This window comes from Gracilinanus agilis, chromosome 2 (genome assembly GCF_016433145.1).
Source record: "Gracilinanus agilis isolate LMUSP501 chromosome 2, AgileGrace, whole genome shotgun sequence".
NCBI classification, from domain to species: Eukaryota; Metazoa; Chordata; class Mammalia; order Didelphimorphia; family Didelphidae; genus Gracilinanus; species Gracilinanus agilis.
This window is the reverse complement of record NC_058131.1, coordinates 343,097,548-343,119,943: the sequence shown is the minus strand read 5'-3', so window position 1 is coordinate 343,119,943 and position 22,396 is coordinate 343,097,548. Positions and strand designations below refer to the sequence as shown.

The 22,396-nt window shown below is 36.8% G+C and overlaps 1 protein-coding gene across 2 annotated transcripts in view; it reads left to right on the top strand.

Moving 5' to 3' along the window:
• Positions 1-22,396, top strand: part of CHD6 (chromodomain helicase DNA binding protein 6) — a 118,949-nt gene that overhangs the window by 43,468 nt on the left and 53,085 nt on the right. For both annotated transcript variants that reach the window (XM_044664329.1, XM_044664330.1), the window contains exons 13-19: positions 604-747; positions 2,812-3,067; positions 5,093-5,303; positions 12,653-12,848; positions 18,874-19,038; positions 20,015-20,194; positions 21,454-21,564. In XM_044664329.1, coding sequence (XP_044520264.1) covers positions 604-747; positions 2,812-3,067; positions 5,093-5,303; positions 12,653-12,848; positions 18,874-19,038; positions 20,015-20,194; positions 21,454-21,564 — 1,263 coding nt within the window. The remainder of the gene's footprint in view (positions 1-603; positions 748-2,811; positions 3,068-5,092; positions 5,304-12,652; positions 12,849-18,873; positions 19,039-20,014; positions 20,195-21,453; positions 21,565-22,396) is intronic.

Here is a 22,396-nt window from a genome sequence, read left to right as displayed (position 1 = left end):
AAATATATAGGAGAGAGTGGAAGTAGAGAGATGAGAAGAGGGTAGAATAAGAGATTTGTATTCATGTCTGGGCTTTACTCCGACAGGGCTCCAGAGGCCAGAGCCTAAAAGTCAATTAACAAGGGTTTTACCCACAAGGGCTTCTCCCAATCAAGGGAGCCTCCTAGAGGCTAGTACCTCCTGGGAAGTTAAGGAAGTCAGCCTTCTTCACTCACCACGTGTAGTTCTAAGAAAGAGATTTAAGAGCAGTCTCATCAAGGTCCCAGGGTCCCAGGTCTAGCACTCCTCCACATCAAAGCAAGAACTAGAATACTGAGCCCAGCTGACTGAGGTCTCTTTTTAAAGGGGACTCCTTTGCATCACTTCTTGTAGCCTCCTCTCAGTTTACATGTCCAATCACAACAGACGCTTTTCTTAGGACTGCCCATGAGGCAGTCAGTAAATTCTGATTTGTTACTCTAGCACAGACCACCCAAAAATGGAGATGTTTTCACCTTTGGTGATTAAATCTAAAGTGGGCAGTATAGATTTAATCTAATTATCACACACCATAAATTATCACTCAAATGGTAAATTGCTCTTCATGTGTTTTAATTTGTATAGGAACATAAAGTGTTGCTGACTGGAACCCCCTTGCAGAACTCTGTGGAAGAGCTCTTTAGCTTACTGAATTTCCTGGAGCCATCACAATTTCCTTCAGAGACGGCTTTCCTAGAGGAGTTTGGAGATCTGAAGACAGAGGAACAAGTAAGTGAGGACCCAAAGAAAGTAAGACAGTATTGGCCCTTGTAGATGCCTTTCCTTCAAGAAGTCAAAAGAATTCTCTGGAAAGAATGACAAACTAATTTTTACATCTTTACTGTGAAGTTATTATTTTCACTTTTTCTAAGTGAGGAAACTAATTATTTACTTTAAATTGGCATTATAAATGATAGCACAGAAGGGCTCTTGCCTTCATTGCTACCACCTAAGGACTTCAAGGGCTTTTTTCCCCAAGAAACCTTATCTTCTGTCTTAGAATTGATAAGGAAAAAGAGTGGTAAGGGCTAGGCAGGTGGGGTTAAGTGCCTTGCCCAGGATCACACAGCTAGGAAGTATCTGAGGCCAGATTTGACCCTGAGCTTCAAGATCTTGTTTATTACTACTTTAATGAGAATATAACCCTCCCTTAATTCCTTTTTGTCTATCCTTATAATAACTAGTATGAAACTTGCTTAGGCCAGTATTCGTGAATGCTACTAGAAAGTGTTGTGAAAGATAGGGGCAGCTAGATGGCAAAATGGGTAGAACACCAAGCCTGAGTCAGGAGGACCTGGGTTCAGATATGAGCTAGGACACTTTGTAGCTGTGTGATCCTAGACAAGCCATTTAAATGCATTTGCCCTAGTCCTAACCTAGGTTTTAGTCTTAAAATTGATACTAAGTCAGAAGGTAAGGGTTTAAAATTTTTTTAAAGTATTGCAGATGGTGAGGAACTCTAAAGTTACAAATTATTATATTGGTAGGCAGTTAATGGTACAGAGAGGAATTAGTCTACCCTTGTCCAGTTATGCTAAGTACCTCTAGTTCTAGGTACATCAGTACAATTATTGCCTGGGTTGAATTTTTTAGTTACAATGTCCTTGTATTCCCAGATAATATGACTGAGATACCTACTTCTGGTTTAAGTTACTATAACTCAGCAACAGGTCTTCTATAGTTCCCAGCTCTTGCTATATTTATTCCTGGGGTAAGGAACTATAGGTATGTATTTTTTTGGATTTCTGCCTCCCTCCTAGATACCTGGATCTTTTGATCTAATGCTTACTGAACCCAGAGCTCTTTAGTTCTTCCTAAATGAATAAGAGGAAGACTTTTTAGTCCTTGCAGTTATTGTTTTAACAATTGACTATCTTATTTTAGTATTTAAAAACTTAAATAATGTGTCATACCACAGAAACTATGTACTCAGGCACATGTAGTGATCTCTTACTTTGTGTTTTCTTTATGTAAATGTCCTTACATTGTTTTCTGAGATGGTTTCTTTCCTTCATTTGGTGGTCTACCAAGTCTTCTCCATTTCAGATAGATAATATCTAAGATCTCTTCTTATTTTAAGATTCTTTGTCTATGATAGGTCACAGAAGAAGCTAAGTAGAGAGTTATAAAAATGTTCTTTCCACTTGCTTTCATTTTTCCTCATTCTCCCACTTAATGCTTTTAATTGCTCCCATACTCGGGATGAGATCATGATCTAATTTTGGGTCTTACAATTGCCTCTAACACCTTCTCAGGTCCAGAGTTCCTGAGACCCTTCAGTGACCAAGACTAGAAGTACCCAGTATGCCTTCAAATAGTTTAGTTACTTCTTGGCAGCAGGAATCACATTTTAGAAACATGAAATAGAACCTCTTGCTTAAACCTCCTTGAAAGCATGGACTGTTTTGGCTTTGTCTTTTTAATCCCTAGTGCCTAACACTGTGCTTTGAATGACTTTGTATGTTTGTTGAATTAATTATAAGCTGGTACATTGTTGTTGGGTATGTGGTGTAGTTGACCAGAGGTGAGAAGTATCTCAGGTTAAAGACAGTGCTCTCCATCTTGGTGCTCAGTTAATGGTGTTCCCCAGCTCCCTCCCATCAGTGTCTCCATTCTGTTTCTCTTATTGTAGGTGGTAAATTCTCTGAGTGCAAAGGGCACATCCTTTCTCCCTTCCCTAGCTAATGTTCAATATATATTTATTCCCTGTACTGATTCAGTTCAACAAACATGTCTTGATGCTCACTTTATCCCAATTCAGAAAGGTAAACTAGTCTTTATTTTTCTGGACAGGTGAAAAAGTTACAGTCCATTTTGAAGCCCATGATGCTGCGGCGACTGAAAGATGATGTGGAAAAGAACCTAGCTCCCAAACAAGAGACAATCATTGAAGTAGAGTTGACCAATATCCAGAAAAAGTATTATCGAGCCATTTTAGAGAAGAACTTTTCCTTCCTGGCAAAGGGGGCAAATCAGCATAACATGCCCAATCTTATCAACACTATGATGGAGCTGAGAAAGTGCTGCAATCACCCCTATTTGATCAATGGTGAGCCAGGGGGGAGCAAGGTAGGGTTAACTCTTGTCATAGACCCCTGAGAGCAACAAGTCTGAATTAAATCATTCAAGGCCTGATGAATGTATTGTTTGTATACCCTCTTAGGCCCTTTGTTTTTGAGCATATGAGCATGTGGAGACAAGTGCTTGTCATTTTGGCTCTCTTAATATTTGGGGTATTTCTGACTTGTTCCCTTGGAATAAATGGTTTCTGTCCCTACTTCATAGGCCCCATTTTCTTTTTTACTCATCTAGACCTGAATGGATTATCAGTTTCAGCCTCCAAGAATCAGTAACTGGTAGAGAATAAAACAGAAGAGAGTAGATACTTGGCAAATAGGAAACACAATGAAGCTAGGAGAGTTTGGGGTCAGAAACAACCCAGAAAGTAGATGATGACTTTGAAGCAGAGTGGAAATGGGGAAAAACAGCAGTGGTCTAGGTCTGGGGTCAGAGTGGTGGTTATGTGTAAGTTGTTTATCTTCAGCATTGTTCTGCCAAGGCTGGCTTTGGTTAGGACGTTGTGCCTTTGCTTTCAAGTATGCAAGATCAATGCATGATTTTACATTTCCTAAAAACCACAGAATATGGGACTGGAGTAGCTGAAAGAGGGAGAATTAACTTCATTGGAGATGGTGCTTCAGAGATCCAGTATGGTATACAGTGTGTTCACAGGTGGGTGTGTGTACATGTACACAAGTCAGTTTTTAGTTACAGCTCTCATTAGATGTGGGAAGTTGAACTGGGACATAGTGAACTCTGGCATTAATGGGCAAATCTTTGCTAGACAGTGAGGAAGATATAAGGATGTCCTAGGCAAGATGGCATTACAGCAAAATTGTGTTTGGTTGTATCTGTGGCATATTTCTTCAAGATGTCTGGGAATATCAATGGAGAGATTACATAATACGCAGTTTGTGAAAGTTTGAATAAGAAAGCTGAACAGTTGGCTCTCAATTGTCTATGTTAAAGGGGGGGGGTGAGGGGAATAGAGGTATGGATAATCCAGAAGTCATTTTTCATTTGGTTTTGGAATGTATCCTCATACTTTGAATCTGGGTATGTCTCTTCTTGGAATTCATGACACTTCAAACTAAAGAATCAAGCTACACTGCAAAAACCAAACTCAGTATGACCTAGAAAAATGGCTGGCATCGCTATCTTCTCCAACTAAACACCATTGTACTGATTATTGTTGTTATCATAGCAATGGAAATAAGTTTATATTGTATCTTCTAGTTTACAAAGTGCTTTTCATCCGTTATCTCATTTGATTCTCTTAATTCAATAAAGTTTGTAGTGCATATATTATTATCTTCATTTTAAAAATTAGGAAAACTGATGTTCCAAATTGTGAGTAATCATGTGACCTTGGACGAGGTGGCAAAGCTCTGATTTGAATGTAGGTCTTGGGACTCCAGGTCCCAGTGCTTTTTTACTATACAAAACTGTCTATCTTTCCTGGCAAAGAAGTTTTTGGTCACAAAAGTTACTGGGGGGAAAAAAAAAAAAAACAACAAAAAAACCCAAGAGATGATAATGTCCTAAAGATGTTAAAAGCACCTATATAGGTAGATTGTCAGTGAAGATTTACCAATTGAGAATTTCATAAAATTCTGAGAACTTGTTAAAATGTTATTCAGTTTGGGCTTTAATTGGTTTAGAATTTCTGATATAAAAAAAAAGTTGTGATAGAATTTCTCATTAGCTTTCTGTGAAGCATTTTTTCAGTCTCACAGGAAAGCTTAAGAATATGGCATCTAGAAAATTCTTAATGACTTAAAAAGAGTCCTTGTGTAGGGAAAGGTGCTAACCCTGCTGCTGCCTAGGTTGTATCTGTTCATTTTACTTAGATGCACAGCTCCAGGGGATTTGGAACTTAATGCCTAGAAATTAACTCTTCAGATATTGCTTTATTTTCCCCTTTGGCTTTTGAGCTGTTCTTTTCCAAGAAACAGACAATCTCTTTTATCCTGGTGATTTGTGCAAAGAATGGTTTTGTTCTGTTCCTTTTTAGGGGCAGAAGAGAAAATTCTGGAAGACTTCCGTAAAACACATAGTCCTGATTCTTTGGACTTTCAGCTGCAGGCCATGATTCAGGCAGCAGGCAAATTGGTGTTAATTGATAAACTGCTCCCCAAACTCATCGCTGGTGGACATAAAGTGCTCATCTTCTCCCAGATGGTGCGTTGTCTTGACATACTAGAAGATTATCTCATCCAGAGACGGTGAGTACTATACTGAAAAAGCTATAGGCAGGTACCATTTACTCCCTTTCTTTTGTACATTATTCATAAATAGAAACCCAGATAAATGCTTAAAGAAAAAGAACTATTACGGGTGCTACCTAGCTCAGTAGATAGAGAGCCAGGCCTAGAGATGGGAAGAGCTGGGTTCAAATGTGGCTTCAGATACTTCCTGCCTATGTAACTCTGGGCAAGTCACTTAACCCTGATTGCCTAGCCATTACTGCTCTTTGCATTGGAACCAATACGTAGTACTGATTCTCAGATAGAAGGTATAGGTTATTTAAAAAAAAAAAAAAAAAGAACTGTCACAGAAGGGCATAACATGCTATGGAGTGGGATTAGGATTTTAAGCTATTGAATAAATGAACAGATAAATGAATGAAAATGATGAAAAACAAAAATGAAAAAAAAATCTTTTAAGTACTTACTGTGTGCCTGGCACCAGGCCTACATGTAGAAATGTTCTCAATGAATACACATTCTAACAGAGGGCAAAGAGAATTTGACTGTAAGACATTTGGGAAGCCCCAGTGGTACAGTGGTAAAGTCAAGTCTTCTTGTGTATCATTTTCATTGGTAAAACAGTATCAATTTCTGCATTGATTGACAGTGCCAAAAGACTTGATTGTTGAGAACTTTCCTTGGCTACTCTTCAATAGCTGTAGCTATTGAGTACACAGAAGCTGCAGCTTATGGAGAAGCATTTGCCAGGTCCGGTTTCCAGCGGGGTTGCTCTTCTGACCAAATTGGAAATAGAGTTCAGTGATCTGAGAAACAGTACTATTTCTGGGATTCTTGGGTACAGAATCCTTTACTACCTCCAGTAAGATATGAAAAAAGATGGTGGTCTAGGTAGTGGCAATGGTTTGACCTACCATGCACATACCAACTCCTGTTTCTCCCTCAGCATACCTTGCTGCTTCAGCTAGACTAGCTTCTCTACCTCTTTGGTGATAGTTCATCCGTATTTGGTATTGGTATTGACTTATGGCATGACCTTCTTCTATGAATGAGTTCTAAAGAGATGAATTCAGAGAAACCTGGGAAGACTTATATAAACTTATTCGGATGTGGAACAATTATAGGTTAATCCCCAGAACTAATATCAAATAAGTGCATGTATGCTTTAATAGAGTGAAAGTTCCTTGAGTACATTTACTACATCTTATTTATCTTTGTGTTAAAAGGCAAATAAAAAGCTTTCTTCCTTAAGAGTATCAATTTTTGTGGCTTTCTGAGTAGATTATTTCCTATCCTTAATACTATTTGAGTTTGCTAAGGAACCTCTAATAATAAATCCCATTTAAAATTTTATTTTGTGGTACAAGGCACTTTTACGATGTCCATTGATCTTCATAGTAACCCTGTGATAAAGAGAGAGAAGGGATTTTATCTCTTTGAGAAACTAAGGCTAAGAGAAACTGCCAATTTTTTCCAACATTATAAACTATTATATGGTAGCCCCTAGGCTATTGATCTACTGACTCCAAGTCTACTATATCTTCTGTTTCTCACATTATTCAAAAATAAAAGTTTGTGTAGAGAACCAGTTGATCTTCATTATTTAACAATTATTAACCCTGAGTTACCAAAGTATTGGTTATAACAGTTTGGGGGTTAGTTGTTTTCTTTTTTTTTAACTCTTACTTTCTGTCCTAGTAACAATTCTAAGACAGAAAGGCAAGGTTAGTTGGGATTAACTAAAGTGTCCAGAATCACAAAACTAAGAAATACCTGAGTTCAGTTTTGAACCCAGGTCCTCCTGACTCCAGGCCTGGTACTCTACCCACTATGTTACCTAGCTACCCCCGTATTAGCACTTTAAAAAAAAAATAAAAAAGTCTGCACAATATTGGTAATAAAGTGTTAAACGCTGTTTTTTTTAATACTGAATTAGACCTCATTTTTTTTCTTTCTGTTCTTGATTTGAATTCCTATCTTACAGTTAGTCATTTGTTTAGCTTTATTCTTTAATTTTGCACTAGGCCTTGAGGCAAACAAGAAGAAATAACCAAAGGATCTGCCAATCAGATAATTTATTGCCCTCCTACTGTTGACCTTGGCACTGAGGATTCAAATTCAAATACAAAAGTAAAACAGTTGCTGCCTTCAAGTTGCTTCCACTACATCAGGGACCTGTTTTAATCATTCTTTTGAAATTTTAAAAATATGTGTGATTAGCAAGTTAGTAATTTTGACTTTTTTGTCTTAACATTGGTGAAGCTTTCTTTTCTAGAGAGTGATTATTTATTTTGTGATACAAGGCACTTTTATGATGCCCACTGCTGACTTTTCATCCTTCCTGGGTGCGAAATTTTAACATCATCTATGATACTATGTATCCCAGGAATCTCTCTTAACAATACACCAAAGAACTTAAGAAAGGCTGTGTTGTATTCCAGGACTTCAATATTTAAAGATTAGGAAGATATCTTTCATATAAATATGCTGTTGCCTAACATATCTAAGTATTTTAAGGTAGTTTTCTTCTTTGAGGGTTTCTTATCATAATGGTTTTTATAAGTTTAGTATCCATGTTGTGGCATTTATTTGCTCTACATATTATCTTTTTTATTTTAGTGGATATCCTTTAGTTTTTAATATACTACAATTTGGTTACAAATCTTTGTTTATTTTACCTCATACAGTTTTGTAATTAATTCTCAGTCCATCTTTATTCTTCCAGTTTGAAGAGTTTTAATCTTTTTATTCTGACCTTACATGAAGTCTGTCCTACTCCACCAATCACTAGATAATTTTAGCAATCTTTTCCAACCCTTCTTTTGCTTTCTTAGGATGTAGCAGCCAGAACTACACACAAAATTCTGGTTATAGATACATTTAAACTTTGTACCAGAAATACAGGAAGGGAAGAGTGATTTCTGTTTTGATTCTGAAATCTTTCCTTAGGATGTTCAGCTTTGGGTTGGCCTTTTGGACCAAAATAATGAATTAGAAATGTATCTTAGGAGAAGATAAAATCACAAAATATTATAATCAGAAGGCTCTGAAAAGTCATTTATTATAATTGCTCTCTTAGTGCAAGAATCCCTTACAAAATCCTTGATCACATATTGTCTGATTTTGAATGTTCATTGATAGAGTTTATAAAGCCAGAACTAGCATAAGGCAAATGGGGTCTTGCCACAAGGCTTCTTACAGGGGCACAAGGGGTGAGACAGAGTTGTGCTCTTCTTTCTTATGGCAACCACTATCCAAAATAATCTACCTCCTGATGCTTCCATATAGCATAGCCTTTCATCCAGTTCTGTCACTGGCACCCATCTTCCCAACTTGTCTCTTACTCCACCCCTTAATCACTCTTCTGTTATCTGAACCCCTGAAATACCTTGTGCTCTTCCCACTTAACTGTTTTTCCTTAGATGAAAAATTTTCTAGCTATATAGTTCTTTAACAGCTCTGTTTCACAGAACAAGCCTTTTCTATTCTGGGACAGGTATAATTGTAAGTTTCTTTAAGCTAAACTCAAATTAGACTTTGTTCTACCCATTCATCTTAGTTTTGCCCTTTGGAGTCACTTCAAATAAGGATACCCTTACCTCCTCAAAGCATGTTCACTTTGTTTGAGGATAGTAATTATCTTCACCCTAAGTAATTCTTCAAGATAAACATCTCAGGTACCTTCAACAATTTCTCCTATGACAATTTACAAATTCCTTGATATCTCGTTTTTCCTTTTCTGAATGTACTACAAATTTGTAATCTCTCTTAAAATATTATTCTTATTACTGAATGGCCATATGTATCCTCCCTGTGCAGAATACGTTGAAACGTTTTACATCCCTTTTTTAGTGAAACTTGGGATTGTATTAGTCTTATTTACATTTAACTCTTTTTAGTCCCTTGTTAGTTTCAGTCGGTCTTTCTAACCTGAGGTAATCATTTTTTAGTTCTGGTTTCTGTTAAATATCCTAGAAATTATGAACCTCACCAAGATATGTGATGTATTTCCCAAGAGGAAATACAAGAAACTTATCATATGTGCATGGAGAACATTTAATAAATAACTATATTATCCTATTGAAATATTCCAAAAGTAGAGAACAGTTTGTGAAAAAAGTTATAGATTAGAAGATGAAGTATGGTGAAGAGGTTGGGATGGAATGGAAAAATAGCATTTTATTGTATCTGAAAAATTTGAAAGAGACAGTTGAAGGAATAACTACAATAAATCAAAACAGATAAATAAGGTTTTGATATAAAGCCCCATTCATATTGACTTAGCAAAAGAAATCAGACAATAGCCTAGTATGAAAAAAGAAAGAGAAAAACTAATTAAACTTGGTAATAGCCAGAATTCTAAAGAATTTTCCATCAGTCAAGTTAATGTGATTTTTGGTGTTCCCTTGGCAAAATATCCTGTTCCTACAAATCATGCTTTTAAAACTTTAATTCTGTTTATAACAGCTTGCCTTTGTGAAGCATTTTCAGTCCTGTTTTTAATCAAACCCAAAGTAAGAAATAAGCTGGAGGTTGAAAAGCATGTAGGAATCATTTTAAAACTGTACCAAGGAGGAGCCAGGTAGCTCAGTGGATAGAGAGCTAGACCTAGAGACAGGATATCCTATTTTCAAATATGGTTTCAGATACTCCCTAGCTGTGTGACCCTGGGCAAGTCACTTAATCTCAGTTGCCTAATCTTTATAGCTCTTCTCCCTTGGAATCAATACTTAATATCAAAAAACAGAAGGTAAGTTTTGTGTGTGTGTGTGTGTGTGTGTGTGTGTGTGTGTGTGTGTGTGTGTACACACCCAGAATAAAACTCTTGTTTGACAAATAAAATCAAGTCTTAGTAATTTGTTTGACTATATTCAGTAAACATTTAACAACCTTCTGATACCAAATAACATTGTTATGTGATAAATAAAAGTTGTCTTTATGAAAAACTATCTTTTTTATTTTTACATGTGCCTACATAGTAAGCTCTAGAATTAATTATCTTGTATAGTGAAGAAAAGATATTACTTCTAAAACTGAAAGCCATAGGCTAAAGAAATTAAAGAAAAAAAAAGGTTGGGAACCCTTGAGAAAGAATATAACTTGCCCCTATCAGCCTCATGGCTGATCATCAAAATCTTAAATGTGCCTTCTTTGTCATTATCCAAGTTGTTGAAGATAATGTTGAACAAAGCAAAGTAGGTAGCCTTCAAGTACAACACTATAGACATCCCTTATGTTAGCATTCATAAATTAATTAACACCCTGTGGTATAGTTGCTCAACTGTCCAGGATTCTACCAAATCTAGAATTTATTATCTGTTTTTGACAGAATGGAATGTAGCAAATGACTGGATGGTTGAAGTGTTCTTAATCACCACTGAATATGACTAAGTAGTTTAAAATATGTTCCTTTAGCAATAACACTTGTATCTCTTATACTTTTCCTTACCTGATGGCTCTTCATTGTGCTTTTACTCTCTAGTTCATGGATTTTCATACAGCCAAGCTTTACTGAAACATTTTCACACATGTTCTGTTACATGTATTTTATCTTTCCATTACCATTTCCATTCCTGTGCTTCTTTATCATTAGTCAAGTCGTGTTAAAATTGTACATTCATTTTGTTTCTATAACCCATATTTTAGGCATTACTACACATTTTTAAGGCCATCTATGTGTAATCCTGACTGTCTTTATTGATATATTTTTCTAAGAATTGTTGAGAATTGGGGGCAGCTGGATAGCTCAGTGGATTGAGAGCCAGGCCTAGAGACGGGAGGTCCTAGGTTCAAATCTGGCCTCAGACATTTCCCAGCTGTGTGACCCTGGGCAAGTCACTTGACCCCCATTGCCTAGCCCTTACCACTCCTCTGCCTTGGAGCCAATACACAGTATTGAGTCCAAGATGGAAGGTAAGGGTTTTTATATTTTTAAAAATAAAAGAATTATTAAGAATTACCTTCCACTATTGATCTTTCTATATCATACCTGATGTGTTCCTGGCACACAGTTTTAGAGTTTAGTCTGATAAGTTTACAGTGATTCCAAGGATCTTTTCCTATTTTTTTTTTTTAATTTTAAACCCTTAACTTCTGTGTATTGTCTTATAGGTGGAAGAGTGGTAAGGGTGGGCAACGGGGGTCAAGGGACTTGCCCAGGGTCACACAGCTGGGAAGTGTCTGAGGCCGGATTTGAACCTAGGACCTCCCGTCTCTAGGCCTGGCTCTTAATCCACTGAGCTACCCAGCTGCCCCTTTTCCTATTTTTTTAAGCAAACTCATTAACCTTCAAAATACAATTTAGATTATTTTTTTGCTAAACGAAATCTCCACCCCTGCCCCCCCACACACACACCCGTTTTCACATTGGTATTCAAATGTCATTTTTATCCCTACCCACATAGCCTTAGAAAATCATCTACCAATATATCTTCATAATCTTATTTTTACTAAAAGAATTTATAATTTTTTGAAAACTTAGAGTCTTTAGTATATTCTTTTCAAATTATGAAGTATACTTGGGTAACCAGGGCTAACATGGTAATAACCGGCTCATCTTGATCCACACAGTGGTCATACAATGGAGCCTCTGAGTAGACCTTGAATAAAGTCCACGTGGAAAGTAACTATTATTTACAAGCTTCCATAAAAGGTGGTTGGGTTTCGTTTTAATTATTTAACTTTCACTTACCCTGTTTTTTCTGGGAGGAGATAGGTAGCTCAGTGGATTGAAAGCTAGGCCCAGAGAAAGGAGATCCTGGATTCAAATTTAGCCTCAGACCATTCTAGCTGTGTGACCCTGGGGAAGTCACTTAATCCCCATTGCCTAGCCCTTACCATTCTTCTGCCTTCGAAAATATATATATTTATATATATATAGTATTGAGTCCTAAGACAGAAGGTAAGGGATTTTTTTTTAAAAAGGTAGTTCCTGAAGCTTTTTGGTTGCTGCCCGGGCCTCTTGATCAAATTTAAATCATACCTTACTTTCCCTTGAAAGAAAAATCAAACTGAGAATTACATGAAATCAAATCATTGAATATATTTGGGGTTGACTTTGTTTTTCAGCCTTTTTAAAGGTGATTAATATGATTCCACTTTTTCCTGCCCTCTTTCAATTATTGATGCCAGCATTCATTAATAATTGATGTTTCAGAGGAAAATATTATTGCCCTGTTTAATTATGGGAAATAACCATTATATTTTAGGGGGAAAAAAGATTCCTTCCTGGCCATTGTTACTAGTGTGTTATTATAGATGTATAAATTTAAAGTTTTAGTCCAGTAAATTTCCTTTGTTATTAACTATTCTCCCTTTAAAATGTGCTTATTTGATGCTTGAACTCTTACTCTTTCTGGTGCCTCCAGGTACACATATGAACGGATTGATGGCCGAGTACGAGGAAATCTGCGCCAAGCTGCTATCGATCGTTTCTGTAAACCAGACTCAGATCGCTTTGTCTTTCTCCTGTGTACCAGAGCAGGAGGTCTTGGTATCAATCTCACTGCTGCTGACACCTGCATCATTTTTGATTCAGATTGGAACCCACAAAATGACTTGCAGGTAACTGTAAGGTGTATAAATATTTCCCTTGTCACCCTTAAAGTACATAATGTTAAGGTGATAGATCCAAATTCCTGTTGTAAAAGGGTACTTATCCCTAATGTGTAGTGAGCCCAGGATGCCTAGGTCAGTAGTTTCTGTCAGGAAAACTTAAGCTAGAAACATTAATCTTTCAACTAAAAAGGATTTGCTGCTTTCTACTTTCTACTTTGAATTGAAATATTAGTTCAAATTGGCTTGTATTTCAAAAAAATCCATAATCTCATTGATGTGCTTTCCTTCCAACAACACAAATTCCAGTACTTTCATAGATGATACACTTAGGGCTGCTGTTGGAGTCAAGATGAATTGAGTTCAAATGCTGCTTCAGACAGTGGTGCTCTGGGCAGGCTACTTTTTTCTACCTTAGGTACCAAAATGGAATTGGTTATAGTATCACCTCATAGTTGCTATGAAGATAAAATAAGATGACATGAAGTGCTTTTTTAAAACCTTAAATTGCTATAGACATCTGTCACAGTAATTATCATCACTGGCCAACTAACAATAGATGACTATTCCATAAGTCTGATCAAAAAACCTCATCACTTGCTGGCCAGTTTTCTGGTAACCTTCCAAACTCGAATCCTTAAACAAGAGACATCAAGTACATCATTGTTTTATCATACCCAAAGCTCAGAAGGACACACTATAGCTCTTGTGGGAGAGCTTTTCTAAAAACCCAGGCTTACCTCCCTGCCATAATGAACCATTGGAGTAGAACTTAGGGAGCAGTTGGCTAAAGTTTACCATCCAAAATCTGTTGAGAATCAATGGATACTGGGTCAAAGCTAGGTTTTTCTTATGAGCAATCAGGGTTTTAATTTTATATCTAGATCCTTCTGTTCTTCTATTTCCTATAAAACCCAAATAAATTAGTTGAACCAATCACTGCTGCCTTCTGGATGCTGTTTTTAAAATCATTTCTATTAAATTTTTTTGGTTTTATATCATAGTCATATCCAAATTAGCAAACCCATCATAATTACCCCATGAATCCTCTCTCATAACAATTTTTATAGAACAAAGTGATTGCACTGACAACATATCTTTAAAAAAAAAAATCATATTGGTTCCAAGGCAGAAGAGTAGTAAGGGCTAGGCAATAGGGCTTAAGTAACTTGCCCAGGGCCACAGAGCTGAGAGGTGTCTGAGTCCAGATTTGAACCCAGGACCTGGCTTTCAATCCACTGAGCCACCCAGCTGCCCCCTACAACAAATCTTTGCAGCATTCTTCACCTATAGTCCCCTAACTCCCTTTGATATGAAGGAGGAATTTCCTTTCCTCCAGAGCCAAAATGGGGCAGTGCAATCTTGGAGTAGGTAGATAGTAAAGTGGATAGAGCACCAGGCCTGGAGTCAGGAGGACCTAGGTTCAAATCTGGTCTCAGACACTTCCTAGCCCTTACTGCTAGGTAGAGAGGTCAGGGTTAGGGATTTAGGCTTTGGTTGTCATTCTGGTTACTCAGACTCCAAAAAAAAGTAAATAAAATTGAGTCTGTAGTTGTTGGGTGATATTCTATGCCTTGAAAATTGGAAGAATGTCAAAATTTTAGGGAAGATTGGGCCCAATGTGGTCTCTTTGTCAAATTAAGTAGTATAATAGAATTTCAGAGTTAGTTAAGGCCTTAGAAGTCACATATCGTAGCATTTACCAAAAGACTACAAAAACATTTCTACATACTTGACTATCCCATTGGAACTACTCCTACTATTCAGTCATCTGTCATTTTTAAAGGTAGTACAGTGGATATAGTGGCAGGCCTAGAGTCAATAGGACCTCGGTTCAAATCTGGCTGTATAACCCTGGCTAAGTCACTTAACTCCAGTTGCCTAGCACTTCTTCTGCCTTAAAAATTGATACCCTAGTATTGATTCCAAGGCTTGCATCAAATACATAGAAAGGTTACAGTCAGTGCTGAAGGGCCCAAGTAATATTTATTAAATTTTTTTAATGATAACAGTGTAAAACTTTGCTCATTATATCACCGATGGCACTTTCAGTTTTGATGAGCATTTGTCTACCTTTTTCATATCTTCCCCCAATACTGAATAATATTTATAGTTGTGCTTGTTATGGATTCCACATATGCATGGGAGACATCTTCTTTGAAGAGAGCCTTTAAAAATGTATCTTTTTTTTGGCAATCAACATATAATAAACTCAGTGGGATCTTATATTCTCCATACTTCTCTGTTGTTGTATGACTTATGAAGTCTTCTGCAGTAGAAAAGCATCTACAAAAGCTGTAGAGAACACCTGTTCCTTGTCCATATTTCCATTGGGTACCTTCAGTACCAAGCATAGGCCATTCTCATAGAGATGAGAAAGTATACTTAGAGGTTGGTATTTACTGCTGCTTTCTTGGTCTTTTTTTTTTTTTTTTTTTTTTTTTTTTAATAATAGTACTATGGGTTATCTGGGCTCAGAATAGAACTGGAGAGAGGACATAAAGGTCTGGTCTTATTTGGGAAATTGTGTAGCACTTGCACTGATTCCATGTTGTTTCATTGCCATACAAGTCCACCTTTGTGGGTGGCTAGGTAACACAGTGGATAGAGTGCCAGACTGAGAGGTGGGAGATCCTGGGTTCTAATGTGGATCAGATACTTCCTAACTATGTGATCCTGGGCAAGTCACTTCACTCCCATTGTCTAGCCCTTACCACTCTTCTGCCTTGGAACCGATTCTTAGTATCAATACTATGATGGAAGGTTAGGAGATTTTTGGTTTTTAAACCCTTACCTTCCACCTTAGAATCAATACTGTGTATTGGTTCCAAGACAGAAGAACAGTAAAAGCTAGGCAATTAGGGGTTAAGCAACTTCTCCAAGGTAACACAGCTATGAGGTATCTGGGGCCAAATTTGAACCCAGGATTTCCTATCCCTAGCTGGCTCTCAATCCACTGAGTCACCTAGCTGCCCCTGGTGAGGATTTTTTTTTTAAAGTTCACCTTTGTACTATGCTGCTGCTTAACAAAAATAATAGAATATCATAAGTTCAGAAGAACCATAATTGCAGGCTAAAAGCATTGGAAAGATACATAATATATATAATAATTTGTAGCATTTTACCAGTTATTATTACATTATTATTATGTATTAGTACATGTGAAGTGGTATGAAAACATCATAAAGACTAAATATAACTAGAAATAAACAGTGAGTTTTCATATAGCAAGAATGGGGGATAATAGATAAATGGAGCCTTGCTCTCATGTTCACAAAATAATAAAAGAATCAGATAAAGCCCTATAGCTTGTTGGGTAGATCCTCTGTGGAGGATTTATGGAAAAGTGGACAAGAATCACAGCGTAATAAGTTGTGGAGGTAGTATGATATGCACAGAAAGAAGGATAGACCCATGATGTATGTGTATATGTCTGTATGTGTCAAGGGGGAACTGGCTGCTTTAGCAGTAGCAGTGATCTTAAGTTCATAGTCTCACTCCCTTCTGAGAAGTGTTTACTCTTTGACCTCAGTCTCCATCACTGGGGAATTTACGATAATACCGACCCTTGGAATGGTAGACCTAGCAGTGGAGCTTCTCTCTTCCTTTTGGCTTTATACAGGCTATACCTACTTGCCTCCTTCTGATTCTCCTAATGGCTATGGCTGTACCTAACATTGCCTGCAGTAGGGCATTGCAGGTGGTAATGGGATTGCAGAGACAATAGTGGGGAATTCCACAAGTTCAAACTCATTATTATGTAGTTATGGAGAAGGGAGGAGCTTCTTTTTCATAGTCCCACCTCTCATTGGTGCCCTTCTCTTTTGTGACCTCTCTTTTCCTTCTTTAGATGTCTGTTTTCCTTGGGCTTTTCCTTTCCTTCTCAGAAATCCCCACTTGGGCCCACTGGGAGCTTGTGGGTCTGCCTGTCCCTAAACAAAACTATTCTCAGTTATCTGTCACCTTGGAAAGGATCTAATGAAAAAATGCACCTTTGGATGTTGGATTGTTTTATCTTAACATTAATTATAAGGGACAAGTCATTGACTAAAATAATGATTTAAAAAAAGGAACAATTCAGGCACTAGGGGTAGTTTAGTGGGGAAGATAACTTTAGCACAGTTCCCATCAAATTATACCATATAGGCAGTTAGTACCTCCACTCTAACATAATCAAAGATTGGTACAAATAGTAGAAATTCTGAATTAAACCCCAGTGCTTTGATACTCAATAAACTACCATCCTTTCTTCCTATTTTGCACCAATACCTATGTCTGGATTTTTACTTTTTTAATATCATTGCCTCTTTCCCTTAGTCTTCTTCAGTAAAGAATTGGTGAATGATCCCTGTACTGTACAAAGAAAGAAAAACTGAACCTGTGAGTAGTATGGACAAGATTATTTGATCCATACTAGCATCTTAAAACTGTTCTAAAGACCCTCAGTCCTAATCTATATGTATTTCTCTTCTTTGGGGTTCATGCACTGAATCTATGCTGTATACCTCAAAGATTCTTAGAACTAAAAAGAACACTAGAAATTATCTAGTTCAGTTCTCTTGTTGATAAAGAAAATATGGCCCAAGGAAATTATTCTTAGACTTATTTCTTTTGCTTTCCTGATCCTGAATATTTCATTTTTTATCTCATTTTCTTATCTTTAGATTTAGAGACTGTAGAAGCGTTCTATAACTTTTTAGAAATAGTCATTATTCAGGCTATTCCTAAAATGGCAAATATACCAAAATTGAGGCATCCAAATAAAGATTATCTTCCCCCTTATTCTGCAGTTTTTTATTTAGAATGTTTCTGGAGTTCATTTTTATGGACTGTGTTACAGGGCTGATTTGTAAATAACACAAGATAATCAGTTTCATTGCTTTGCAAACGCATCTTGGTTTTCACCAAAAATTATATTACCCAATTTGATCACTCACCTATTTTCAATATACCACATCTGTCTCTTGACTATTTCCAAAAATCAAATTACTTTCAAATGATGATGATTTGCTACCACTTAACAAATTCCAGAGATTGAGCCTCAGTCCCTGAAAGTATTGCCAACAAAGGAATTACCTAAAATATTTTGAGCAATAGCAGCCTTGTTAAAATAAGCATATGGCCTTCTGGAGTAATGACTACTTGGAGCGCTCAGTTACCTATGTTGATTTCTTTTTTATTCAGCCATATTCTTCTACTACATTAAAGAACTCTTTGTAGTATAAAACATTGCTTCTGCCTATTAAATCAGCAAGCATTTATTAAGCACTTATTGCATGCTAGTTTCTGGGGATAGAATGCCAAAAATGGAAACATCTCTGCCTTCAGGGAGCTTATCAGGGAAAGAAAAATAAAATAAATTACACACACACACACACACACACACACACACACACACACACACACACACGGAGTTGTCTGAGGCACTAACAACTCAAGGAGATCAGGAAAAACTTCATGTGGAAATTGTTAGCTGAGATAAGCTTTGAAGGAATTTAGAGATTCTAAGAGACAGAAATGAGGAAGAAGTATATTCCAGGCATGTGAAACAGCCTGCTAAGACAGACACAGGGGAACATAGACTGTAATGGTTAAAGAAGAGTAAGGCCCCATTTGACTGGATCTTAAGAGTACATGAATAGGAGTGTGTAATTAGTTTGGAAAGGTAGACTGACCCTAGGCCATGAAAGATTCTAAATGTCAAAGAGGAGCTTTTTTGTTATTTGTCCCAGAGGCACGAGGGGCCCACTATTTAAGCAGCTTGGGCAGGTGACTGACATGGATTATATCTGGGCTTTAGGAATCACACTTGTAGGTGTGTGGAAGATTGATTGGAAAAGGAAGAGATAATGTATAAAGACTAGTTAAGAAGCTGTAGGCCATGTGAGATGTGATGAGGGTGAGAACCAGGAAATGTATTCATGTGAGTAGAAAAAATGGGCTAAAAGAAGTGCTATGGAGTAAGAGCTACAAGACTCTGCAGTTGAGTAAATATGGAAATTAATGTGTTCTTTGGCCCTCTTACTTCTACCAGGCTCAAGCTCGGTGTCACCGAATAGGTCAAAGTAAGGCTGTGAAGGTCTATCGTCTCATTACTCGAAATTCTTATGAACGAGAAATGTTTGACAAGGCCAGCCTGAAGCTGGGGCTGGACAAAGCTGTTCTACAGGACATTAACCGTAAAGGAAGTACAAATGGGGTGAGTATAAGCATCTGTGCTTTCCGAATGTCTGCCATACAATTACCCTTAGTATTATGTAATAATGTGGGCTTTTTTTGACTGTGATCAAGATCTTAGTAAACTTGGATCCTTGGTTCCATCATTTAAATCATTATTTGTTCTATGTGGTTTGACCTCTATATTTCAAAGTAGATTGTAGTCATTCATTGCCTAGTTGTTAATTCTCAAGCTTCATTTAGATCAAAAGTTCTTAACCTTCTTTATGAGACAGCTAAGTGGTACAATGGATAGAGTTGGGCCCGAATCAGGAAGACTTGAATTCAAATCCTGCTTTAGCCATTAACTGTGGCCCTGGATAAATCACTTAACCTGCCTACCTCGGTTTCCTATTCTGTAAAATGAGAATAATAGCATCTACTTCCCAAGGCTGTTGTGAGGATCAAATGAAATAAGAATTATAAAGCACTAGCATAGTGCTTGACCCAGAGAGTATACTATATAAAATATTAATTATTTTCTATGTGATCCTTTGATCATCTGGTGAAGCATGAAGGGTTTTTAATGTTTAGAAAAAGACAACTTCTCAGAATTGTATTTTTACATGCATGTGATTGGAGAGGAAAATAATTGTAATCCAGTTATCAAAAGATTATTTTTTTAATTTATGGACCCCAGGGTAAGAGGCTCTTGGCTTGAAGGATAATTAAGCCTTACCTGACTGAATTTTGCAGATAAGGAAATTTAGGCTAAGGAGAACTATGTACATCAGAGGTAGATGTAATAGTATTAAATTTCACAATAAGCAATTAAAAAGCACTATATTATTACTATAGCAATCCCTGTTTGCCTAGACCTTGCCCTGTCTCTCTTAGAGTTGTTACTAGGACTGAAAGTAAAGGTTTAAAATGAAAATTTTAATACCTTAAAAACTTGTGTTTTTTTTCTTTTCCCTTTGGCAAATGCCTTTTTTTGTTGGTGGTGGTGGTTTTTTTAGGTACAGCAGCTCACAAAGATGGAAGTGGAGGACTTGCTTCGGAAAGGAGCTTATGGAGCTTTAATGGATGAAGAAGATGAAGGTTCCAAATTTTGTGAAGAAGATATAGATCAGATCCTACAACGAAGAACCCACACCATCACCATCCAGTCTGAAGGAAAGGGATCTACCTTTGCCAAGGTATAAGACTTTCTTGCTAACCACCTGTTTCCTCTCCACCCAATTACCACCAGTCTTCTCTGGCTTGAACATCTTTTTCTTTGGCTTTTACTGGCCCAAGGATTCTGCTGCTTTAAATGTAAACAAACACAAAAGAATTGGAGTCCGTATGAAAGTATGATTGTACACATGCAGAGATCAGTTCCTTCTGTGGTGGCAGAATGCGGTGTCATAGAAAAGATGGAAGAATGTTTCACACTGAAGTTTCATGTTCAAAATATCAAGTATCTTAGTGTTGTGGGCCACAAGCATAGTTTAGCAGGGGGAGCATACTAAAATAATCTAATCATGAAATATCATATAAATAAGTGTTTCTTTATTAATAGCCAGGAATAAGAATTCTTATGAAGAATCGAGTTCTAAAAATAATGATATTTTGAAGTTTATGTATGTGTTGATGGGTATATTTTTATTTTCATGGGAATAGAGATTTCCCCTGAGATGATGACAGTAGTGACACAATAATATTAAAAAGTTCTTTACACACATTGTCTCATTTGATCATTTCTATGTCCCTGGTGAGGTAGGTATTATGTTCCCCTTTTCACAGATAAGGAAATATACTTAACAGTGTTAATTGGCTTGCCTGCTTATGGTCATCTACATGGTAAAGAATAGAGAACAGACTTGAACCCAGGGCTTCTGATTTGGAGCTTAGTGCTCTTTATATCATGGCAAAATGACTTCTCAGCTTTGTAGAGCTGCCTAGATTTCCCTTTTTATGTAGCCCAAAAGAAAAAGCCCTTCATATAGTGCCAGGCCTGAAGTCAAGAAGACTCATCTTATTAAATTCAAATCATGCCTTCGACACTTGCTAGCTGTGTGACCCTGGGCAAGTCACTTAACCCCTATTGTTCTCAGGGAACTGTAAAAATGAACTGGAGAAGGAAATGCCAAACTATTCCAGAATCTTGGCCATGAAAATCCCAAATAGAGCAATAAAGAATTGGACACAACAGAAAAATAACAAAAAATTTCTTTTTTCTCAGTTAAACAGAAATGGGTTGAATTTGAACTTTCAAATATGAATTCAGTGAGTCTGTGGTTCAAAATGAAGCTTTTTATTCTGGCTGTTAATAAATGATTAGGCTTAAGCATCACATACCTTTATCTGTCCTATTGAAAGTTTTAGTTTTAAATATGTGTGAAATAACTTCAGTATGATGTTGGTTCCTGCTGTTTTACTATAGATCACTGATTTACTGTTATCTTCTTCACAGGCTAGTTTTGTGGCTTCAGGCAATAGGACTGACATTTCCTTAGATGACCCCAACTTTTGGCAGAAATGGGCTAAAATAGCTGAACTGGACACTGATGCAAAGAATGAGAAGGTAGAGGGTCAAGTATATTTTGATTTCTCTTTGTGTATTTCTGTATTGTCAGAACAAGATATCAGAACAAAAGCATATCCACAAGTCAGACTACTATGGAAAATTCAGACCATAATTTTAGTGCCAAAAGAGGACTTTGGTGATCATATGATCCACCCCTCCCCACCCCCCACTCTCAGCATACCTTAATAGCTTTTCTTTTCATTGGTATTTTGTGTCTCATTTTTTAAAGTTAAAGTTTAGTTGTTAGGGTTTTTTTTTTTAAGTTTAGCTTAAGTTTTAGCTTAGGTTATATGATAAATGAAAATGTCCTTTATATTTGCATATTCAATAAATGTCCTCCTTAAAATAATCCATCTGTATACACCCTAATGAAATGTGCTCTGAAGACCTGTGTATATTATGGATGAAGAAATTAAGTCCCAGAAAAGCTAAATGACTTTCCCTAGATCACACAGTGGCTTAACAAAAAGAGCCAGGTCTTGAATCCAGATCTGTTTTCCAGCTCAATAGTCTTTATATTTTATCCCACAATCTGTTCTGCCTAGATACACGTACAACTAAAATATCACTCAGGATTCCAAAAGACATCACAGCTGCCCATCCCTCTATTCTCTGCCTCCCTTTTCAAGTTCTTGAAAATTGAAAAAGATTGCACAAATGACTTAAAATATAATTCCTGTTTCTTTCTTTTCTTTTCTTTTTTTAATTTAACCACTTACTTTTTTGTGGGTATCAATTCTAAGCCAGAAGAGTGGCAAAGGCAAAGCTGTGCTACCTAGCTGCCCCTATAGTTCATTTTTCCAAATATTCATTCTTCCAATAGAGATAT